The sequence below is a fragment of the Lineus longissimus genome, chromosome 5 (assembly GCF_910592395.1).
Source record: "Lineus longissimus chromosome 5, tnLinLong1.2, whole genome shotgun sequence".
Classification (NCBI taxonomy): Eukaryota; Metazoa; Nemertea; class Pilidiophora; order Heteronemertea; family Lineidae; genus Lineus; species Lineus longissimus.
In genome coordinates, this window is record NC_088312.1 from 23,046,944 (window position 1) to 23,071,182 (window position 24,239).

General features: G+C 41.8%; 2 protein-coding genes across 4 annotated transcripts; one reads left to right on the plus strand and one right to left on the minus strand.

Annotated features, from left to right (window-relative positions):
- Positions 1-294: 294 nt before the first annotated feature.
- On the minus strand, positions 295-15,781 carry LOC135488360 (uncharacterized). Of its 2 annotated transcripts, XM_064772942.1 has the most exons (12): positions 15,697-15,781; positions 12,928-13,119; positions 11,780-11,916; positions 4,900-6,489; positions 4,431-4,579; positions 4,077-4,164; positions 3,502-3,759; positions 3,018-3,132; positions 2,375-2,505; positions 1,927-2,001; positions 1,062-1,232; positions 295-864 (listed from the first exon to the last, which is right to left on the minus strand). In XM_064772942.1, exons 2-12 carry the CDS (start codon positions 13,106-13,108, stop codon positions 481-483), a joined length of 3,279 nt encoding a protein of 1,092 aa, XP_064629012.1. In that variant the 5' UTR covers positions 13,109-13,119; positions 15,697-15,781; the 3' UTR covers positions 295-480. The 2 variants fall into 2 exon arrangements, with proteins under 2 accessions (XP_064629012.1, XP_064629011.1); XM_064772941.1 differs by lacking the exon at positions 15,697-15,781 and having other exon boundaries at positions 12,928-13,194.
- Positions 14,798-21,461, plus strand: LOC135488361 (rab-like protein 2A). Of its 2 annotated transcripts, XR_010446960.1 has the most exons (9): positions 14,798-14,908; positions 16,764-16,793; positions 17,190-17,269; positions 17,549-17,628; positions 17,810-17,921; positions 18,121-18,218; positions 18,818-18,901; positions 19,875-21,201; positions 21,250-21,461. XR_010446960.1 is itself a non-coding variant. In XM_064772943.1 (8 exons), the coding sequence occupies exons 1-8, from the start codon at positions 14,802-14,804 to the stop codon at positions 19,977-19,979; spliced, it is 696 nt and encodes a 231-aa protein (XP_064629013.1). In that variant the 5' UTR covers positions 14,798-14,801; the 3' UTR covers positions 19,980-21,461. The 2 variants fall into 2 exon arrangements, 1 of the variants encoding a protein (XP_064629013.1); XM_064772943.1 differs by having other exon boundaries at positions 19,875-21,461.
- The last annotated feature ends 2,778 nt before the right edge of the window (positions 21,462-24,239 follow it).

Here is a 24,239-nt window from a genome sequence, read left to right on the forward strand (position 1 = left end):
CGGGTCTGTGGAAGTTATCAGTACAAACAGATAGAATTAGCCCCCTCGTGAGGAATAGTCCATTGTATGATCGACAGCTAAGATCCACACCGCCGGCCGCTCTTCCAATATGGCTGCCATGGCAGCCATATTAGGTTTGTGTCATCAGTCTATTCTTTCACGTAACAAACAAGTTCGATGAGCGTGTCGAACGATACTTGCCGATGCTCGGAAGACAGTTCCTATGTGTTCCAGTCTGTGGTCAGCGATCAATATCAAAATACTAAACAAAAGAACCATGGTATGTCTCATAAATGTATATTAGTGCATCTTCGTACAATCAATAAATACACGTGAATACAAAATATTAAACGCTGCATATTCCAATAAAATGGCACTGCATAGTGGTCACTCTCAGTGTAACAACATTTGGTAAATGGTCACTCTCGATAAAAGACACAAAACTATTTTTAAAACTATATTGAGTACATGGCAGGCATATCATAAACTTGGATCTGTCCTCGTATCACTTTCTTTCTTCCGTGATTTACAGAGAGCCATAACTGACCCCTGATCGCCTGATGGACCAACCACACTCAACAACGCAGGCAAAAAAAACAGCGAGAACATCAGGGACGTCCCGATGGTACAAAAAATAAACCACCCAAACTGCATGAAGAAGTTTATTTTGGCAAACAGCATGAAGAAGGAGGATCCCAGGGTAGTGATGGCACCGGAAATGACGGAGATTCCCACGTGACGTAAACACTCTTGTATCCGATCATGGCGGGTATGGTAGTCGGAGAGTTGGAAGCCTTCGATCACGTGTACGATGTAGTCGACGGCTAGCCCGGCCACGAAACACATGTTTAGGGCGACTAGGGGCTGAAAACAACCAGAAATACTTAAGTTTTCGTACTGAGCGGTTGGGCGGTTCTTTAGCTTCGAGGTAGTTTACCGTTTTGTCCCAGGAGAGCGAATGAAAGGAGAACATGGATGACCCAATCTTAGATCATCGACTAGATAATAAATAAATGAAAGGATTTTTGATGGAAAAAGTTTTTGACAAATCACTGACTTACCCCAAGCTTCCAGTTCATAACGGGCATGATTCCGATCACACAGACCACAGTGGCACTCAAGGTTATGAGAGATATGAGAGCTAGGATGATGTTTCGTGTGGTTATCAGCAGTAGGGTGAATGCTAGACCGAGAGATACTCCTACACCGATCACGGCGTTCATGACGAGTCTCTGGAAGAACGTGTACATTAAAGAAGTTATGAAACAACAGCGGCGAAAATCGTAATAAATGATGTATTAGGGCCAGGGAGAGGCGGTGAGAGGTTCCTTGTCGCTATCAGCAGCCGAGAAGGGCGAAAGCAGACCTCCACGGCTCACAGCTTTGGAAGAATGAGATCTATGGTGGTTTCAAGCAACTGCGGCGAACAGCATCAAGCGCCAGAAGTGACATATTAACAGCCAATTCATTGGAATTTCCCACCCAGACTGAAGATTATGGAGTCCTGCAGCTACAATGTTTCAAAGGCTGCGAGCAGAGTCTCGGAAGGGTGTAGATCTTGCCCCTAGGGTTGATGGAATACGCTAGGAGACGTCGTGTTTTAGTGGATATTTATCATTTCAAAATGTCAAGTAGAAGCATCTTTGATCTTTATTCTTGGCAAATGGATGGAATAAACTTAATAAAGGCCGAGTCGACTAACGTATTCAAAACCTTCAACTTGGCTAGATGTCCAGTAACTGATCCGAAAACGATTTCTCCAAGTATTGAAGAACCTGCAATGTACCATTCTTACAACAGCTCATCAACAGCCCATCAGAGATGTCCATGGATGCAAATCATTGCTCAGCAAGAGTCTATACAGGTACACATGCCATGCTGCTCTCGTTCCCAGCAATCGCGAGGAGTACCTGAACAAGCGCTCACCTCTTTCATATTGAGAAGGAACCAGTTCTGGGATACTTGAAAACCTCCTTTCAACCCTTCCGGCAGAGTGGACACCTTGAAAACAAACACTTTTGTCATAGATACATGTACACACACACGCACGCACACCTGAGCAGTTACCGTTACGCTCCTAGGTCCTCGTTGAGACGGGCTTCTGAAAACTTGCAAAGCAAAATTGTCGGTGAAAGTTTTTGACATTCTTCAAGTCGCATTCCAGACTTATCCCGCTGATCCTGTGTATACGCACATCCCGGACGCACATTAAGAGACTCCCCGCTACCGTCCTCAGTTTAACTTTGGCTTATCAAATAAGACACTGTCTAAATGAGCCTGCAATTAGGGTCTGTCCGTCAAAAACCCGAGAAAACGCAATCTGTTGCGCGGAATCGAAGTCCTCAAAGGTGTACAAATTTAACCCTCACTGTACCTTGGCATCCGTGTAACTTTCCCAGTTGTTCATCATTTTGATCCCCTCATCAATACCGATGGCCATGATGGATCTTGAGGTGGGTACCAGGATGCTAATGTAGCGAAGCTGGCGATTAAACAACGCCTCGCCTGAAACATGAGAAATGACAGGTACTAGAAATTCTTTCCTTAGAATAACGCGACCTTATCTAGGGTGTGCCAGTTTGGTCATTGCCATTTTCTGGGAATGCCACCTCACTTGAGATTGAAACTGGCCATAGTCAGTGGCCAATGACAATCGATCCATGCCGACCGAAGCCGACTCAGAAAATCAAGAGGTGCCGAAACCCAGGAGCGATCAGGGACATTTAGAATGTACGAATGGTAGAGTATAAAGCCTTGTGTCCCCTCTCTCCGTAGTCTCCGCCCTGAGTAATGTCAATACATTGAAGGTTAAGATGGTCTCCCCTATTCTCTTCTTTATAAATAAGTAAACATAGTTTCTCTTTAGAGGGTGCTACAAAATGGAAGTGAGCATAAACACTTGGTAGTGTATGTGCTTCTTCTATTAATCTAAGAACGACTGTTTTCTTATATCAATCAGAAGAATCTGTAAACTTCGTCATTTCAAGACACACTCCTCCTTTAATTCTATGACGCACCCTTGTATGTCCCGATGGATTCATTCTTCTCCTGGTCCGTTAACTCTTTGAAGCCAGCAAGTTTGTTCAGTTGCTGAGCAAAATCTGACTTCTCGAGAAATATCCAGAGCAATGTCTGAAAGTAATGAAGAAGCCATTGTATTAGTAGGTTGGGACGTACATCAGTCCTGTAGCATTTCAGAAATCGGTTGAGAAAGTTACAGTTAATAAAGCTGAAACACGTATGAGGACGGGCTCATTGACCAAAGCACTAGAAGGCCAAGACCACGTACGAGGCCATCGAAATCGTGCAAAACACTAGGTCGTAAGAAATAATCGAGAGAAACTGCCAACATGAGAACATGACGAGAGACGACTCCGCCAAAGCGGGATAAGAATACAGGTAAGAAGCATGGAGAATGAAGGAATAGCCCTTACTCCGGGCCCAAACCGTTCAACGGAGGGAACGATTTGATAGACCGGGCGGTATTCGCATTGGACTTACTTGGAATGGCGTGGTTAGCTTGTCAATGTCAACATCTAATATCCCGGCCATCTTCAGCAGAGGTAAGACAGGCTGTAGCTTCCCCTTGGTGACCGGGAGGGTGATGTTGATCATGAGCTTACTGGACAGGCCTCGCAGGTAAGTGTCGAAGGCTTCCATGATGCAGACGACGGTGTATTTGTTTGTGGCTTGGTCTCTCTTCAACTTGAGCTTCTCGACCAGGGAGGCATTTGCGTGTTCCAGAGATTGGCACAGCTCCTTTTAGAAGTAGAAATAGGGGGCTACAATTAACAGACAACTTGGGAATGGGATTTTGCTCGACACGCTTATACCACAGGAGGTGAGTTTCGAATCAAAACGCAATCTTGTGACTCTTCAAATACAATGCACTTGATGTTTACAGACGTCTTGAGTTTCGTGGTTGGCTCAGGCTTCTGGCGGACATGGCTTTGATAATCGTCAGTGTCAACGCTGGATTGAAGCCTTGATGTTATCAATTTGTTCATATGGACAGAACCAAACAAGACGCCATGTTTGCAAATTAGTTGTCGGGATCATTTTCTTCTTCAACTCACGAGAAGGGCCATCTGCGTTTTAGGAGACTCTAGTTGAAAATGGTCGTCCATGGCTTCTTTCCCAGGGCAAGGCTTCTCGTAGTCGTATCTAAACCAAGAACACGAGCATGCATTACGTTATTTCGCTCCTTATACCTCGCAGTTGGACGAATTCAGACCTAGCCACATACAGAGTCTATTGTCTTTAAATAAAGCCTGCTTGCACCTTTAAAAAGGCCTGATTTGCCCTGATGATGAAATCATCGATCCCAGCTTTCATGGCGGTCGAAATATAGTGAGGTTAGCACGTCATTTTTCGTTCAGAAGTGTTACCCTTAGTGCACCACCAAGTGTGCGACCTCACTACCAACTCACCTTAGCTTGTTGCATGTTGACATATCACGCGGCTTGAAACCCCAAACAAGGAACACGTCCATCTTGAGGTCGTACGCGTTCTGTTTGAACTCCTTCGACGCCTTAATCCTACCCTGTTCAAATGGGCTCTCTGTCCGTAACAGCTGAGACTGGAAAGAGGGAAGAAGAAATGGAAGTTTCACAAGTCACCGGCCATGGGTGAGTTTTCGCAAATCACGCGGAACGCCTATCGTGATCAGGAGCTCGAACAATGGGATAGGCGTACGCATGGGCGTTTCGGGAGATTTGCGAAGACTTTCTACAACGTGTGCGTGAATGATACCATTCTTGCCCGGTTCTATCATAAATGAATAAACATAAATGTATCACAAATTGGCATAACCCGATTATATTATATATACATTACATATATACTTTACATATATACATTACATATACATTACATATATACATTACATATACCACTTACCGTTGCCGAGTCGTCTTCTTTTAAATCTGCCACCGACAGACCCATGCCTCCAGTGAATATCACAAACGCCGCTATAATTGCATATCTCCCGTATTTATGTGTGATTACATCGAAATATATTCCTCCGAAGAACCCAACAATGGCTTCATGTATCTTTTTCATGCAATTGTTGCTTTTTGAGAAAACGGAAATGAGACGTGAACAACGAAGAGTTCGGCCCTTCTTTCCAAAAACGCTTTCATGGGCCAATATCACAGTTGGGAAGAAAACCATCACAGATATGTAATTGATGAGTACCACCAGTCCCGATAACGTCCCGAAAGAACGCAGTGTGAGTAATGAGGAGAAAGCACTCACGAAGAACGCCACCATTGTTGTGAGTGACGTACTAAACATTGCCACGCCTGCTTTCTTGAAGCACATTGAGATTCGTTCTTCCTGTTGGTCGCATTTTCCATCAAGCCATTTCCAAGTGTCAACAAAGATGAAGATGTCGTCTGCTCCAATTCCAAGGACAACAAACAATGACAGCAGGTTGAAGATGCCGAGGTATTTGAAGCCGATGACGCAGTTGTAGACGAGGTTGGCGGCGAGGATGCTGGTCAGGATGCTGGAGATGCCAAAGAATGTTATCCAAAACGAACCGGTTTGAAGCCACATGAAAGCGAAAATAAATAGAACACTGCCACAGAAGAGGTAGAGATCACCATTTACGATTGTCTTAAAGATTTTATCCATGTAAACATTGAAGCTGAAATATGAGAGCGTTATCCCTTTTGGTTTTAAAATTTCGGCGCCAAGTTGGTGAGCGCGGCTGAGGAATACTTGGTGTCCCCAGCTCGGCAACGCACCATTTTGCCACGAGGCGTTGGTGCACACTCTAAAATAGGATCTCGTTATGTGAGATTGAGCAAGTCTGGTATCATTGTCCACACTTCCTGTTTTTGCAAGAAAAAATGTCGACTCCTCATCTTTTCGAATGTGAATGAGGTCTTTGTCGAAGACATCCAAAACTGACCACGTTGATGGAATTTGACAAATGCACATTTCATATCGTCCGTACATTGTTTCTGAGAACTCTTTTGTCATTTCTGTCTCAAATCTTTGGATTGCTTTCAAATATTTCGGAGTAAGGATGTTGTCGATGTCAGCATCCGTGTCGTAAATGAAATCAAACCATTCATGCAACCAATAGTTACAAGCGTGTTTTTCTGAACGCTTCAACCGCGAACGCGCTGAATGAGAATACAGATTTGGTTCACGCACTGCCGGAAGTTTTGCAAAGGACACACGCACGGAATCAGTTTTGGACATGCCATCTGCGGCATACGGTAGATTTGGTGGTGACATCCTCCCACCTAACATCGAATCGGGATACCTTTTGATACTCTTCCCAAATATATCACCAATCTGAGCAGGAGCAGATAGAATCCCATTGTTTATCAAGTTGTTAATGTCATGGTAGTAGCGCTCGGTGAACTCCAAATGGTCGGCGGTAAACTCGTCATCCACACTTCTCTTCCTTCGTTTTGGGTACATATCACTAACTTTGATGACAAATGGTGACTTTGGGTCTTTACGTGACCAGGCCTGCAAAGAAGCATATAGATAGAGCGTACGGTTGTTAAACTTTGGCATCATTTTGTTCAACGGAGTTTGAATTGACAGTCTTAGAGGAAGGATCTCCAACAGCCGAGTTTACTACATCTTGACTGAAGCATGTTAGTTCAGGCTATGAGTCCACTGGGCTAGTCATATGAGAATACACGAACTATGAGGTAGATGTATTTTTTCAATCATAGCAAATCTGCCTACTACGGCAACTCTTCAGTCTCAGGTACCGGTACCGCGGCAGTGGCGTGAGTCTATTTTTAAATTATTGAAACGACCTCGCACGACCTACACCGGCACATACCGTCGGTGATGATGGAGAGAGCGGTAGCCGGTACATATTCAGCACGGTTCACTCGCAGTTCAATGTGCTCATGACGTGACGAGAGCAAATCTCACGGGTGGGGCGGAAATACGCCATATTGCTGACATCATCGGCGTCAACACCTATTTGTTTTGACCCTGCCAGAGTCTTTCAAAACAATGCACTGATTGACTCTGACCCTGCTGACCTCGATTTTTAAAAACTTTTAAAATAGGCCATTCAAACGTTAAATCAACTGCAAAGATAATCTTTTATATCACTGAGGTATATAGATACGATATGTTGAGAAAAGTCTGTACAACTATCGAAATATACGATTACTTGGATCTCTTTCGGACAATCACTCTGCCACCTGCGCGACCTTGTCACAATTGCGGCGCGCTCGTTTGCATATCGCAAATAAGATGCAAACAAAACCTTCATTTCAGCATGAAAGCCTTGACGGTTCAGCGCTAAGAGTGCATGACTGTGGATCGGCTGGTCACGGGTTCGACTCCCGGTGAATCCCCCGCAGTTTTCTCTTTTTTTTTCTTCACCCTTATCTGGTTATCTAATTGTCCATGTACAGGTGTCAACATTTTCATTATTATCATTATCATACCCCGCACCCAAACTTTTCAAACTGAACACATACTGATTTCCCGATCGCAGCATGTTAGTTCAGGCTATGAGTCCACTGGGCTAGTCATATGAGAATACACGAACTATGAGGTAGATGTATTGTTTCAATCATCGCAAATCTGCCTAAAACGGCACGTTTCCTCAGGTACCGGTACGGCAGTGGCGTGCGTCTTTTTCATTGAAACGACCACGCACGACCTACACCGGCACAAATCGTTGGTGATGATGGAGACAGCGGTAGCCGGTACAGATTCTGCACGGTTCACCAGCAGTTCAATGTGCTTATGACGTGACGAGAGCAAATCCTACGGGTGGGGCGGAAATACGCCATACTGCTGACATCATCGGCGCCAACAATTATTTGTTTTGACCCTGCCAGAGCCTTTCAAAACAATGCATTGATTGACTCTGACCCTGCTGACCTCGATTTTTAAAAACTTTAAAAAAAAGGCCATTCAAACGTTAAATCAACTGCAAAGATAATCTTTTATATCACTGAGGTATATAGATACGATATGTTGAGAAAAGTCTGTACAACTATCGAAATATACGATTACTTGGATCTCTTTCGGACAATCACTCTGCCACCTGCGCGACCTTGTCACAATTGCGGCGCGCTCGTTTGCATATCGCATATAAGATGCAAACAAAACCTTCATCTCAGCATGAAAGCCTTGACGGTTCAGCGCTAAGAGTGCATGACTGTGGATCGGCTGGTCACGGGTTCGACTCCCGGTGAATCCCCGCAGTTTTCTCTTTTTTTTCTTCACCCTTATCTGGTTATCTAATTATCCATGTACAGATGTCAACATTTTCATTATTATCATTATCATACCCCGCACCCAAACTTTTCAAAATGAACACATACTGATTTCCCGATCGCAGCATGTTAGTTCAGGCTATGAGTCCACTGGGCTAGTCATATGAGAATACACGAACTATGAGGTAGATGTATTGTTTCAATCATCGCAAATCTGCCTAAAAGGGCACGTTTTCTCAGGTACCGGTACGGCAGTGGCGTGCGTCTTTTTCATTGATACGACCACGCACGACCTACACCGGCACAAATCGTTGGTGATGATGGAGACAGCGGTAGCCGTACAGATTCTGCACGGTTCACTAGCAGTTCAATGTGCTCATGACGTGACGAGAGCAAATCCTACGGGTGGGGCGGAAATACGCCATATTGCTGACATCATCGGCGCCAACAATTATTTGTTTTGACCCTGCCAGAGCCTTTCAAAACAATGCATTGATTGACTCTGACCCTGCTGACCTCGATTTTTAAAAACTTTAAAAAAAAGGCCATTCAAACGTTAAATCAACTGCAAAGATAATCTTTTATATCACTGAGGTATATAGATACAATATGTTGAGAAAAGTCTGTACAACTATCGAAATATACGATTACTTGGATCTCTTTCGGACAATCACTTTGCCACCTGCGCGACCTTGTCACAATTGCGGCGCGCTCGTTTGCATATCGCATATAAGATGCAAACAAAACCTTCATTTCAGTATGAAAGCCTTGACGGTTCAGCGCTAAGAGTGCATGACTGTGGATCGGCTGGTCACGGGTTCGACTCCCGGTGAATCCCCCGCAGTTTTCTCTTTTTTTTTCTTCACCCTTATCTCGTTACCCGATCATCCATGTACAGATGTAAAAATTTTCATTATTATCATTATCATACCCCGCACCTAAACTTTTCAAACTGCAGCACATACTGATTTCGGGCGTTCGAGTAGTACCGAGGATGGTTCGAATCGGCAGCTGGTATTTTCGAGGATACTTTGGGGCAAAAAAGTATCAGCGTCGGAGCGTGAGTTTTCCAATCAGAAGGAGTCAAAGGGTATCCTGAGCTTCAGGCTTTTAATAGACCTTCGTCATATCGAGAGGCGGAGGATATTGAAAACCACTGGTGCCTGGATGGCTAAAGGGGTACGCCGGTCGTTGACGTATATTCACTGTTGGTCCAATTATGTCGAGTTGCTACTTCTAACGCCAATCGACTCCAATAGTCAATCACACTAGAGCGCAATCTGTATACAATTGGTGCGTGTATAAGTTTTCCCGATCGCAGCATGTTAGTTCAGGCTATGAGTATGAGTCCACTGGGCTTGTCATATGAGAATGCACGAACTATGAGGTAGATGTATTGTTTCAATCATCGCAAATCTGCCTAAAACGGCACGTTTTCTCAGGTACCGGTACGGCAGTGGCGTGCGTCTTTTTCATTGAAACGACCACGCACGACCTACACCGGCACTAATCGTTGGTGATGATGGAGACAGCGGTAGCCGGTACAGATTCTGCACGGTTCACTAGCAGTTCAATGTGCTCATGACGTGACGAGAGCAAATCCTACGGGTGGGGCGGAAATACGCCATATTGCTGACATCATCGGCGCCAACAATTATTTGTTTTGACCCTGCCAGAGCCTTTCAAAACAATGCACTGATTGACTCTGACCCTGCTGACCTCGATTTTTAAAAACTTTAAAAAAGGCCATTCAAACGTTAAATCAACTGCAAAGATAATCTTTTATATCACTGAGGTATATAGATACAATATGTTGAGAAAAGTCTGTACAACTATCGAAATATACGATTACTTGGATCTCTTTCGGACAATCACTTTGCCACCTGCGCGACCTTGTCACAATTGCGGCGCGCTCGTTTGCATATCGCATATAAGATGCAAACAAAACCTTCATTTCAGCATGAAAGCCTTGACGGTTCAGCGCTAAGAGTGCATGACTGTGGATCGGCTGGTCACGGGTTCGACTCCCGGTGAATCCCCCGCAGTTTTCTCTTTTTTTCTTCACCCTTATCTCGTTATCTAATTATCCATGTACAGATGTCAACATTTTCATTATTATCATTATCATACCCCGCACCCAAACTTTTCAAACTGAACACATACTGATTTCCCGATCGCAGCATGTTAGTTCAGGCTATGATGGGCTAGTCATATGAGAATACACGAACTATGAGGTAGATGTATTGTTTCAATCATCGTAAATCTGCCTAAAAGGGCACGTTTTCTCAGGTACCGGTACGGCAGTGGCGTGCGTCTTTTTCATTGATACGACCACGCACGACCTACACCGGCACAAATCGTTGGTGATGATGGAGACAGCGGTAGCCGTACAGATTCTGCACTGTTCACTAGCAGTTCAATGTGCTCATGACGTGACGAGAGCAAATCCTACGGGTGGGGCGGAAATACGCCATATTGCTGACATCATCGGCGCCAACAATTATTTGTTTTGACCCTGCCAGAGCCTTTCAAAACAATGCATTGATTGACTCTGACCCTGCTGACCTCGATTTTTAAAAACTTTAAAAAAAAGGCCATTCAAACGTTAAATCAACTGCAAAGATAATCTTTTATATCACTGAGGTATATAGATACAATATGTTGAGAAAAGTCTGTACAACTATCGAAATATACGATTACTTGGATCTCTTTCGGACAATCACTTTGCCACCTGCGCGACCTTGTCACAATTGCGGCGCGCTCGTTTGCATATCGCATATAAGATGCAAACAAAACCTTCATCTCAGCATGAAAGCCTTGACGGTTCAGCGCTAAGAGTGCATGACTGTGGATCGGCTGGTCACGGGTTCGACTCCCGGTGAATCCCGCGCAGTTTTCTCTTTTTTTTCTTCTTCACCCTTATCTGGTTATCTAATTGTCCATGTACAGATGTCAACATTTTCATTATTATCATTATCATACCCCGCACTCAAATTTTTCAAACTGCAGCACATACTGATTCCGGGCGTTCGAGTACTACCGGGGATGGTTCGAATCGGCAACTGGTATTTTCGAGGATGCATTGGGGCAAAAAAGTATTAGTGTCGGACCGTGACTTTTCCGATCAGAATTAGTCAAAGGGTATCCTGAGCTACAGGCTTTTTTTACCCTAATCCTTTCATATTTTGAAAATTCTGAAAAAATTTCAGAGTCGAAAAAGTTTTGGGACAGATGATGTTGGTTCATTTTGTAGAGCAGAAAAGAATCAAGAATCAAATCGGACCGAAATTCATTGTCAGAGGTCACCTGAACTTCGGGCTCCTGTGTACAAAGTTTCAAGTTCATAGCTTTAGCGGTTAACAAACGTGCCACTGCTTTTGAAACAGGATACAGACGACGACGGACGACGGACACTGCGCTGTTTTATAGATTCCCCTACGGTGAGCCAAAAACACTTGAGCCGACTGTAGCTTTCTCACGCCTGTGATATCAGAGGGGAAACCATCTTTTGAGTGGAAGGAGGCTCCAGATTTCGGCTGTCGCTGCAATACATAATTACTCACCAGGAACCTCGTGTACATGATGTCATCCACGTCGTAGACGGGTAGCCCTTTGACAACAAGGTGGATGATGTCATATCCGGTCAGAAAGAGAACGAGACTGACCACGACAACGGTCAGGTGGAAAGAAGCGGTGACGGCTGAAATAAAACAGAATGTCACAGCTCGTGATGACTGAAGGCTTCTTTGCGCAGGACCGATAGTCCATATTTGATGCTTGGGTCTCACTAGCCAGTGCGGTTGACCCGTCCGGCGTGACGTCAGACTGCCCCTGACGCCGGATGCATGGGCCATTGCATGTGTAAAGACAAGATAAGGTCAATTCTGATCACAGCTACTTAGTGAGTGGCTCTCTGTACATGGCGGAACTCTCTAGGACAGCCGACTTCGTTGTCGAAAACGGACTGACTGTCCTGGCGAGCATCGAATTCCGAATGCAGAAAAAGATTGCACCTGCTGATACAGACTATCTCTTTCACGAATGGATCATTGCTGTATTGCAATAGGTTATCATGATTTTTGTGGATCGATTGACACCGTACAATAATAATGCGATGTTACACTTCATTATTTACTTCGACAGCTCATCGATTTTACAGCAAAACCGCTGGATCAATGGTGCGGCTGAGATTGAAATTCATTACGGCTGAACGAAAGCACTTGACATGGACAACATACCAAGCATGTACATGTACGTACGGGTATACCCGTTCATCCGTATGTGACGTACGAGGTGAGCGAAAGTCTCATAAACTCATTTCTCCCTACAGTTCTTCTTGAAAATGTGTAAACAAATTACCAATCAACCCTTGATCTCCCCCACCTCAATCAAAATCACAGTCTTAAAATTTCACTTTTTTCAAGTATTAGGTCCATGACATGCCATCACGAGAATATGCACCTCTAGAAGACGTAAGCGGTGTCTTTTCCCCGGTGATAGAACGTGATTCCTAAAGCAATTAGTCGAACTGTAATGAAAACCAATAATCTTGGGTGGGAGTCAGTTCATTGTTTTCCATAGCAGAACCCCACCCTTGAAATTTGCATTCACTTCATTTTGAAGGAGTTCTAATTGCTTTAGGATTTTAAGTTCTGGCCGAAATGGTGGTACCAATGGTCAACCCTTATTATGAAGACAAGACTTCACTTACCGAACATAGTCTTTGGACGGTGACATATCCACCTCACCCAGAACAGGTGGCGTTTGTTGGTAGGACACCCTTCATGTGGTTCCTCTATCAATAAGAGGTCATCATCAGCGCCCCGCGACTCTCCATCCAACTGAATAAGCTGCTCATCACTGTCAGAGCTGAGATCATTGTCTCCGACCATCGCGTCGTCTGCTGAAGAAACAACAATCAAAATGTCAACAATCAACAATACGTCATGGATAATCCGATGATACTTCAAAAATATCAATAATAATGTATACATGGCGATTATAATCAAGTCGCTATTACACTCCGAACGCCGTGGACCGGCCTCACCCTGTCGTCGGGTATGGAGGAAGGACGATTAGGATGACGAAATGGACTGCATTGGAGTCTAGTCGCCACACGATGCTGCAAATGTTTTTTTCTTCATATCCTGTTCTAACATTGTGATATTGATCATCACACGAATGCTGCAAGTCTCATTGCAAAGACCACTTGAGACCAGATTCGGGCAATGTGATCGAATCTGTATCCAAGGTAGGTCGTTAGAGGCTCAATATGTGACCACGCTGTCCCCCGAGTCCTGTGGAGGGGCAGGGCCGATCCACAGCATCTGGGGTGTAGACATGCTGTGTCAGTGTAGACCCAGGACACCTTACTCACTCTCCATATGTTGTAGGCATAACTCAAAGTTAAACACGATCCAACGAATCGATACCCCACAATACAAAACAAAACGACATACACTTGTGCAAGGATCATTATACTACTGTCAACTCGCACAGGATCCGTGAGTCTCCGCGAAGAGACTGATCCCTGGGGACTGCTCCTCACCTGGTTGGCATCACATCGATATCAAAAGGAAATCAATCCTGAGCTTTACGGCCTTTTACTGTGCAACACTCCAGACGCAGTGGACCGGTCTCGTCTTGTCGCCCGGTCGCCATAGAGGAAGGACGATCAGGATGACGAAATGGACTGGATAGGAGTCAACCTAATGCGGGCAAGGACGAGATTGCAACTGGCTCTGATACGGAATGAGGGGCACCCAGCTCAAAGAATGCGACTTTTCAGCGGGACGAATATTACAACACAGTTCAGGACTTACACATCCTGAGATTCAGACATTTTAACTCCTCCGACATATACAAAAATATCAACCGGTGGAGAATACATATATATATATTAAAAACCACAGGTTATGCCAGGATGATACTTACAAGGCTCTTCTCACAAGGCAGCAGGGACTTTATGTGGTTTATGAAAACAATCAATTCACATTAGTATAAATGGTATTATATATCCTTGAAATAGCGTTATCAAGTATTCTGTATGAACTAAATATCATTTGCATAGCTTGATATCAATAAAGCACACTCAAGTGCATTGCTATACCAAAAATGTTTCAAATCCTATCAAGATTAGTCTATTTACTATTGTGTAACCTTGTTCGACCGACCCTGAAGACAGATTTAGGGAATCTATAATTTCGTATCGCATGATCTCCCCGCCAAAGGATGTTGCAAGGATTTCAAAACACACTCTTGTTTAAATGAAATGTAGAGTATAAGATATTTGAATTCGTATGTATAGTTAATAAGTTATTACTGGTCCTGACCGAGTTTACAGTATCGTGCAGTGACTTCGGGCCGTTTTATCCAAGGCAGCACCCCATTCAATTCACAATCAATCAATTCGCTCAACCGCATCTAAAAGACTCTACAAATTAATGGACCATTTATTTTACAAGGAAATCGCAACTGCCCCTTTTATATTTAATCCGATAGGGATTCCCTGGCCTATGTTTAGCATGGGAATCCCTTCAAATCGATCCCACAATGCCACACTGCAAAATATTTTCGTTCGGAAAGATGGCGGATTCTACGCAAGTTGGTCCGAATTATGATATAGAAGATGACGACGCAGATGTAAAAGTGAAAGTCATATGCCTCGGTGACAGCGCAGTTGGAAAGTCAAAGTATGTTTTGGCAGAATTTCTGACCATTTTATTCAAAAACAGCGATGAAATCGAGCTTCATAATTCTGGTTGCGAAGGTCACAAATCTGTCGAATCCATACACACAATTTTGTGTACATGATGTACATGTCGACCCTATTGTTAGTTATATAGTGTAGATTTACATACAATACCTATAATTCTACATGTCACAGGGAGCGAAGGGATTTAAGGCATATAGTGATTTAATTGGCTCAGTAGAGAATAGTTAATGCTCTGTGAATTATATACACGATCGACTGTACCAAATGGGTCATCTCTAAATCTGTGAGTGTCACTAGTCAGTGTCAGGCCCAGGCTATGCCTATGGCTGTGTCATGACAACAAAATTAAGAAAATCATCAAAATACAATTTCCAGATTCTCAATAGTCTAATAGTCACTGACATCTCCAATTCCAAACAGCACCAATGGCGCCATCGTCTTTCTTTTTACCTTTTTCTACCGGCCGAGATCCAGGCAAAGTCTTTTTTTATTCCTACATAGGCCTACATGGCTACAATAATATAAAGCCTCATGTAAGGAGGCCTGTAGAAAAAAAGTGAAATCAAAACTATGATCAATATGATGCCTTGCCCTTAGCTTACCGTTAAGGCACTTGATCTTGGAGTTGGGTATTTATTTGCCGAGTTCAAACAATGTCAATGAATCGACAGAAAGAGTAAGATTTCGACGTCACCATATCTGCAATTGGTGTTTGACACAGAACAAATGGTTTCCAGTTTTCATGCTTACATTTTAAATAATTACCTCCTTGCAAAAACTAAAATCACTTCAGCAATTTCCCTACTATCCTTTTAATAAGAATATTTTCATATCTGTTTCTCACAGCACGACACAATCCAATATGAAAATTAACTATCTTTTTTGCGAGTTATCATGTTGATACACAAAATTAGGTGCAATTCATATGATTGTCATTGCCCAGGCCAATTGCTCCCATAATGATCTTTGAATGGTAGCTAGTATAGTAGGCCTATTTCAAATTTGAGGTCATGGTGTTTTTACTGTTTTCCGAATTCCATTGCTGTGGGATAATTGACTTTGAATGTTGGTCCAAATCAGTTGTTAGTACACAATACAGAAAGTAATGTGACAGATTGATATAGCACTAACCCAGTTTCAGTCAGGGTATGGATGAGAGCACGTCAGTGTTGGGGGGGGGGGGGGGGGTCGGTTGTTTGTGGATGGGTTAAAGCTCAGCCTACAGTTACAGTTCACGTAGATCCTACCAAGACTAATGCATTATCTAATGCACAAGGAGAACCTCTCAATGCTAAAGGAGTGAATGACTGACCTCTAAGTCTAATCTGTGCTCAGTCTCCTTAGGAGGCCCAATATAATAGTAGGAAGGAGACAGCTTGCAAAAGACTTCTAGCATTACCGGCTACAAAGTACTTCCCACGCTGCGAATATGAACGTGACATTTAACATTGTTTATATGGGTATTATCATGACCAATTTGGATGACATTTTGTAAACAGAAGACTAATTAATAATGGTATTGCCACTATTGATAATATTGCTGACAGAGGAGATTGAATGACAGCAATCAATCATCAAACAAACTCTCAGCACTTTATGTTTCCGTCGCGACTGTATCACTTCTAAATTGTTAGTCAATTCACCAAAGATTGTCTTTCAATCATTCAGTGCTCATGATGGTTCTGACTACTTTTAGGGAATTTTTGTGAAAATATTTACTCCAGCAATCAAAGGAGATGAGGCGTCGGCCATCAGGATTCAGCCCTCCTTTCCAAAATGTTTTAATGCAGCTGTAAAATCCTAATTAGAGTTAAATGTCTTTGTCTTTTCAGATTAGTAGAGAGATTCCTCATGGATGGATAGTATCCTTTTGACCAGATTTCAATAAACTACACTCGCTATTCTTGGTCTACTTTGTTTGTTAAAAATATTGAACTTGAATTTGCCTGTTACAGCATTGACTGTATCACGATGGCTTAGATCAAACCCAAAGAAAAAAAACAACTTAAATTTGGAAAATATCTAATTGTTTTTGTACTGAAGATAACTTCAACAATACCATACAAATACTACATTGCCAAGTTTTAGCAAATTCATGTGCATATTACACCCAGCAGTGTTTTCTTTCTATATGGCATCAGCCTTCAAATTGATCATCAAACCCTCATGTCACAGGTTTGTCTTTTGGTATCCATGAATTGAAAGTCTAATGTCCCAGATTTCTGTGCAGGTTTTAGTTTTCCTTAACTTTGTGTCAGCCATCCTCAACAGCTCTCAACATACGCATTGACACTATTCACATACGACACTGAATTGAATAATGAAAAAGTCAAAGTGGGTAAGTGCTGTACAAACAGCTTTTGAATCTTTAGTGAGACTGTACCATTCTGATGACTTCCTCAAATTGGGAAATCAGACAGTTTGATTGGATTCAATTTCATGTGAGCTTTTAGTTCTAACTGCAAGTGAACTACGTACCGTAAAGATAGATGTAGAATGCCAATCATGGATACGGATTCTTTGATCATATTATGACAATATGTATAGGCTATGTTAATACGCATTAGAGAAGTTTTATGATAAGGTCCAGTGACATTGCTTGTGTTCTTGGTTTCAGATTTCTGGGACACTGCTGGTCAGGAACGATTCCAGAAGATGCACCAAGCCTACTACCACCAAGCTCACGCGTGTATATTAGTAAGTCAAGTTTCTACTCGCACAAAATATCAATGTCTGTCAGTTCTCATCTACCAGGTGAACTGGTGATTGCTACATTTAGACACCATTAGTTATGTTGTTATCACAGTTCAAAGTTTGACAAAGTCTTTGCTTAGAAAAAGTATTTGTTCACAAGTTAAATCCTGTTGTTGTTTTGCAGGTATTTGACATAGAGAGGAAACTAACTTATAAAAATTTAGGTAAATGGTATCAGGAATTACGAGAATATCGACCGGATATCCCATGTATATGTGTAGCTAATAAAATAGATGGTGAGTAAGGGAATAAAGGCAAGAGAGTTCATTAATCCCTGTGTGGCCTTTCCGTATTTGAATTCATTTTTTCATTCATTTATTATTCATTCAGGTACCAAGTACATCATATCTATTTTGAACCTTGAAATTCTTGTGGTAAAAGGATTAAGAAAGACTGTTTCACCATTTCATTCACTTCGTTCTATCTTATTTTCAGTGAACCTCAAAATGACACAAAAAGCCTATAATTTTCCACAAAAACACAAAATGCCATTTCACTTTGTCTCGGCATCAGATGGTACTAATGTGGTGAAGGTAAGGGACACTTCATTCCAACTTTTAGACACCCCCCCCCCTCTCAACACACCAAGCCCCTCCTCTGGAAAAGACGCTATTTCATCTGCTTCTGCATTCAACAACACCAGTAGTACAGTAAGGTACATTGTATACAAGAAGTATTGTTAAAATACATAATCAATACCAATTATTATGGTAAGCAGCATACTGTAAAAACATGGCCTAAATCTCAGATTATCCTCTAAGTGACCTCACTGGGTCTTTAATTGTGGCCTGGAATATGGCCACCTGGAAACCAATTCCTTCTACCCCAGTCATGGTCTAGTGCACAAAGTAAAGGGCCAGGGAGTCTTAAAACTATTACTTTTGATGATAAGAGATTTGTAATCAAAATTTGATGAAATGTTCAAATGGAGCTTATTTCTAGCTGTCAATGGTGCTGTGCTTTTAAGGGAATTCTAGATCTTGGACGAGAAATAAACCAGATGTCAAAGTAGCGATTCTGTCAACTGGAAAATGTGTCTGCATAACCCAAAATCCCTCAAGCTTTTGCCAGCAAACATAGATGGTTAGATTAGAAGATATGGCGTCTGCCTTCAGTTTATGTTTCTCTTCAGGTGTTTCGAGAAGCGATAAAAGCAGCTGTCATCTACAAAAAGAATCCCACCGATGATATGGACTTGATTATGAAAGAGCTTGAGGTGAGTTGGACATTAGGGTCAACAAAGTTAGGCGGTAGTTTAGTGTCCCAAAAGCATGCCCTCCCCTTTGGGATGTATATACTGTTTTATGACAAGTCAATGAATGGTAAGAACATTCAAAATCAAGTGAGAAACATGAGCAGCCCATGATGAAAGCTTTCCAGCTGGTCTTTGATGTTGGCCAAGACAAATTGGTGCCCAACCACTGTGGCATGCAACAAATTGTGAGACAAAAGAAAAATAGGGAAAACACCACCAGTACTCACCAATTTCAGATTGTTCTTTGAGGGTTACTTAATGAGTTTGGAGACGTGTAACTATCAGAACTGTTAGAATGTCAAGCCGACCACGTTGTCCAGCCTCGTGGTTCTAATATTGCAAACTGAACTGCTCTGGTTCCTTTATTTGGACAGCCAGCAGCTGGTTTTGGTCAATAAAAATTCTCCTGGCTATCATGAATAAATGTATCATTTCATGATGTAACAGTTATAGCAGGTACTACTGTTAAGTAATTTTATGTAATGACCTCAGAACTTGCTTCATTTTAAGACTTTTCAGAGGTGCGTTGAATCTCAACTGCCTTGGTACCCAATTCATTATGTTGAAGTAGATTATTGAGTATTATGTAGCTGGCCTTGCATTAGTACTTCCTTTTAACAACATACTGTTCCTCAATAACCATTTGTGCATTTTTTATGCATCGTTAATTTCTTTCTGCATATTCTGCCATCAGCTGCATTTTTATGGTGGCCATTCATTATTGATGAGGTGGCGGTTAATAAGGTTTGATGAGGTGGTGGTTAACTAGGTAGCACCACTGGGCCCATCATACCGTGTTCATTTTGATATATTCGTGACATCCAAGTCAGACGTTTAAACTCATTTCAACAGGTTTTATCTTATTTCAAACTACATGTAATTGTCATAGGTCATCTATAACAATAATTCTAAAACGAGTGTGATGTTCTTTCAGTACATGGAGCTGACCCCGACGGCCGACAACATTTCAGATAGCGGCCTTGATTCAGCGGGCAATTCTGAGGGGAAGGAGGAGGATAAGGATAAGTCAAAGAGTTGAGGATCGCTATAAGATCACAGACTTTGTGGACTTGGCCAAGTTTTAGGATATATATCATTAGAGGCATGACCTCCTGCATGAAGAGATTTCTGACTATTCGTCAAGTCGATGTCCATGGACAAGCTTGATTTTTGGTGACATTTTCAAACAGGCAAGGTCCTGAATAGGCAGGAAAATCCATCGAATCCAGTGAAATATTCTCTAAGGCCTGTTTCCACTTCACCAGTTTACCATCAGAATTTTGCCTCTAGCACAGGCGTGTGGTTGGTTACGATTAGAGTTGTACATAAGGAAATCTTTCGCCTGGGACAGATTTGCTCAAAAGCACTTCTCTCATCAGAGAAGTCTCCTTGGATTTGAATTAGACTGTAGCTTGCTGATCTTTGATCTTTGAGCTCCTTTGTTTAAACTGTTGTGTTCTAATTACTGTAGCTACTGAGGCATTAGTAATCTAGCCAGGTGGGTGATCATCTTAACGTCTGTGAAAACCAAATAGTTTCCTGCTGCTTTTGTAGAAACAGGCCTTAGGGGTTAAATCGTGATCCAAAATCAAGTTTGCTTCTTTTCCTTTTGCTGCAAATCAATCAGCACATTGAAAGCCAATATGTTGATAAATTCACTATGGCAACAAAACCTGGCGGTCGACCTGGGAATCATCTTATTTGCCAACATTTGGCTTTGTGTACACTTCATTTTAAAGCCAAGTTGCCTGATTCAGCCACGATATCTACACATGAGAGTGGCTTGGTACCTGCCTCTCGTTACATTGTTAGGCCGGTATGTATCGTCCCCAAGTCACATTAATTGTCAATATTCAACAATGCTTGAAGTCGAGACGGAGCTGGTACCCAGATGAGCACCAGACAACTTGGCTTTCGTCCAGTACAGGAAAACAATTCCTGTGACACACTGGAGTTGATCACAGTCTCCATCATTGTCATACTGCTGAAAACCTAAGGGAAAGGCACGTGAAACCTTCCAGATTTCTCCTGTGAGTGAGGAATGTGCATTATTCTAAAGATACATTTGAATGACTTCTCGAAGGTATTCCTCATTGTGAGGAAGGATTTCCCCTTGTAGAATTGGTGTGTTTCGTCACCAACCAGCTAATTAAGACTATTGAGGGTTATTTCTTTATATCCTTCTTAGTGCTAATTATTGTAATTTCAATAAATTTTTGGACTGATTATGCCCTATACATGTCATCTGTGCTTACATACATGTACAGTGTGTTTGTGCTTACATACAGTGTGTCTGTGCTTACATACAGTGTGTTTGTGCTTACATACAGTGTGTTTGTGCTTACATACAGTGTGTTTGTGCTTACATACAGTGTGTTTGTGCTTACATACAGTGTGTTTGTGTTTACATACAGTGTGTTTGTGCTTACATACAGTGTGTTTGTGCTTACATACAGTGTGTTTGTGCTTACATACAGTGTGTTTGTGCTTACATACAGTGTGTTTGTGCTTACATACAGTGTGTCTGTGCTTACATACAGTGTGTTCGTGCTTACATACAGTGTGTTCGTGCTTACATACAGTGTGTTTGTGCTTGCATACAGTGTGTTTGTGCTTACATACAGTGTGTTTGTGCTTACATACAGTGTGTTTGTGCTTACATACAGTGTGTTTGTGCTTACATACAGTGTGTTTGTGCTTACATACAGTGTGTTTGTGCTTACATACAGTGTGTTGGCTCTTGTTGCTGGCTTGTGTTTGAAGTTATTGGAAATGATTCACATTTTGTCGCCAAATTTGGTAAGAGTTTTACTTCTTGGTCCTTGGTATGAATGAAGGGTGTGAAGTTCCTGTTCAAAGGAATTTAATTGTCTACACTTAACTGGGGGGGGGTCTGTAGGACGTTGCACCCTATTTCCTTGTATGTTGGACCAACTAGGTATTCACGACTACTGCTCACCATTATGTGGTGACTATCATTATTAATAATTAATATAAATATTATTGTCTATAGTTGCATTTTATATTGTCACGAAATGTTATTTATTACAATTTGATTCCTATAGTCTATGCTCTTTGATTCTATCCATTTTTAGTGCTAATGATTGTATTGTTGCATGAGAAACAGGTAACACGCCTTGACTTGCTGGTCAATCGAAATCCTTGTCTCATTTCAGGCCTCAGAGAATCGAAATCCTTGTCTCATTTCAGGCCTAAGAGAAAAAAAAATTTCGTTGCCACTGAAAAATCCAAAGGCCCTGATGAGTCTTTGCAGTGTTACTAATGTACTGGTATGTAAAGTGTATGTTATGTAATGAAGTAGTCTCTATACATGTAGTTCCATGATATTTTTATACCATTGTAAATTGTCTGTAGATAAGTAAACATATCAGTTGTGGGTCTGGTGGAAAGCCACCTTAAACTCACCCCTTACACAGGTCGTAATGGAGGCCTTTATTTATTCCAAGTTTCACTCCGATAATATTTCCGAAAAATATTTATCACTTTAAATCTTTAATCAAGCATACTTGCTGTAAGGTGTGTGCTTTGAATCACTTTGTTTTCCAAGACTGAATGCTAGTTTGGAGCAGAGTCTATAAAACTCTATGGAATTGTTTTTGGTTTGGTTGAATTTCCTTGCAACTGTATCTTTTGTTTTTGGTCATAAAGCTTTATTGCACCAAGACATTTTCAAGTGGCTTGCCTTCTGACCTAATAATTCAGGCTTGGCAGTTGGCCAGGCTGTGTCAGTATAGGGTACATGTAAGCATAGCTGGTTCATATAGTTCATTCTAGTCTTCTGACGTCAGAGGACACAAAATTACCACATCCTGCATATTATTGCGGGCCTATTACATCAACACGTTATTTCCATTGAAGGGATTTCAGCAATTATGTGCCTTACATTGTGAGTTATACAGCTGTATAACATCACTGTCTTTAAATGGAAGATGAAAAATGCAAGTCACCAGCACAACAGAAGACTCTAGAATCATAAATCCCACCAGCTTTGTCTCAAACATTTTGGTCTTGGCTTGTAAAGTTCTTTTATGTTAATGCATTTGAAAGACTCCATCCAAACCCCAATGTGGGCCACTTCAACCGCTGGAACCTTATTGTCAGGTTCTCCTGAGGTTGCTACATATCTGTTTTACAGTAATAAATCGACCTGTTTCCTAGATGCAGAAAATTTGTAGATTTTTGTTCGTACATTGTAAAATCATAATGGTTATCCTCATTGCATTGAAATTTGATGGGCAAATAGTGCTTTATATGTATGAACAGAATAAAACATGGTTACCTGGTAACCTGCCTGTTGGATTTGGCTTAATGCGTTTCGCAATGAAACTTCACGTAAAATGTATTTTATTTTTTAATTTCATTCAATGCACTTTATACATGCACACTTATGTAGTTATCAACAAATATTCACAGTATAAAAGTCCAAGACAATCCAACTTGTTGCTGATGTCACACATTTAAATGTTTGTTTGAAAACTGTGCAACATGTTTAGCACCAAACGTGTTGAATGCAAACTTCTGCTATAAATGTGGATGTTTTAATGATACGCATTTATGAGCACATCTTGTGATTGTGAATGCGTAGCCATGCTGTTACTTAAAAAACTTGTAAGTTTATGTAGTCTGTTGTCATTTTTAAATGGACACTCATAATAAATGTTTGCAGCCGTCCGACTCCTAGGTAGATTTAAAGCTAGGTAGTACAACTCGAGAAGGACAATTTTCTGACACCATCCAAAAGTTTGCACAACAACAAGTCACCTGGTAGAGACTCGGTATGTTCTCCTCTGCACCTGTAGAGTAACATTTTAGGTACATTTTGTCACTGTATGGTCTGCTGTATCAGGCAGTGTAATTCAGTTGTGATACCATATTTGAAACTTGGAGATTCAGTTTTGAAGTCTTATACTAAGCATCAAATCCTTCTACGGTTTAGAGTTTACAGTAGAGTCTTATTAATCACCCAAGGGGCCGACAAGTTTGTCTCTCTCTGATGTTTCCTGAGCGCAGTAGTCACTGTCCATTGAAATGACCATTTGGGGTAAATCTCGAGGTCCAGCAAAGGTAGAACCAATTCACTGTGGACTAGCAGACACTGCTAAACAGACATAATGACCAGACCACTTGCCACATTCTACGGTTTGTGGGTGGGTGAGGACATTTGATGTGGCAGGTTCATAGACATTACACCACGTGCCAAAGTTGTATTGACAGGCCCTCCAAAACAAAAGGAAATGCTCTATTGTGTTTCTTCTGGCATGTATAGCACTGAATGCTT

Coding starts and splice junctions, on each gene's coding strand:
- LOC135488360 (XM_064772942.1), bottom strand. CDS start 13,108: ATGGTCGGAGACAATGATCTCAGCTCTGACAGTGATGAGCAGCTTATT. Junction 4,580..4,899: donor AAGAAGACGACTCGGCAACG/GTAAGTGGTATA, acceptor CCCTCTTTCCAG/TCTCAGCTGTTACGGACAGA. Junction 3,133..3,501: donor AGCTAACCACGCCATTCCAA/GTAAGTCCAATG, acceptor CATTACTTTCAG/ACATTGCTCTGGATATTTCT.
- LOC135488361 (XM_064772943.1), top strand. CDS start 14,802: ATGGCGGATTCTACGCAAGTTGGTCCGAATTATGATATAGAAGATGAC. Junction 16,794..17,189: donor AGATTCCTCATGGATGGATA/GTATCCTTTTGA, acceptor ACTTTGTGTCAG/CCATCCTCAACAGCTCTCAA. Junction 17,629..17,809: donor AAGCTCACGCGTGTATATTA/GTAAGTCAAGTT, acceptor GTTGTTTTGCAG/GTATTTGACATAGAGAGGAA.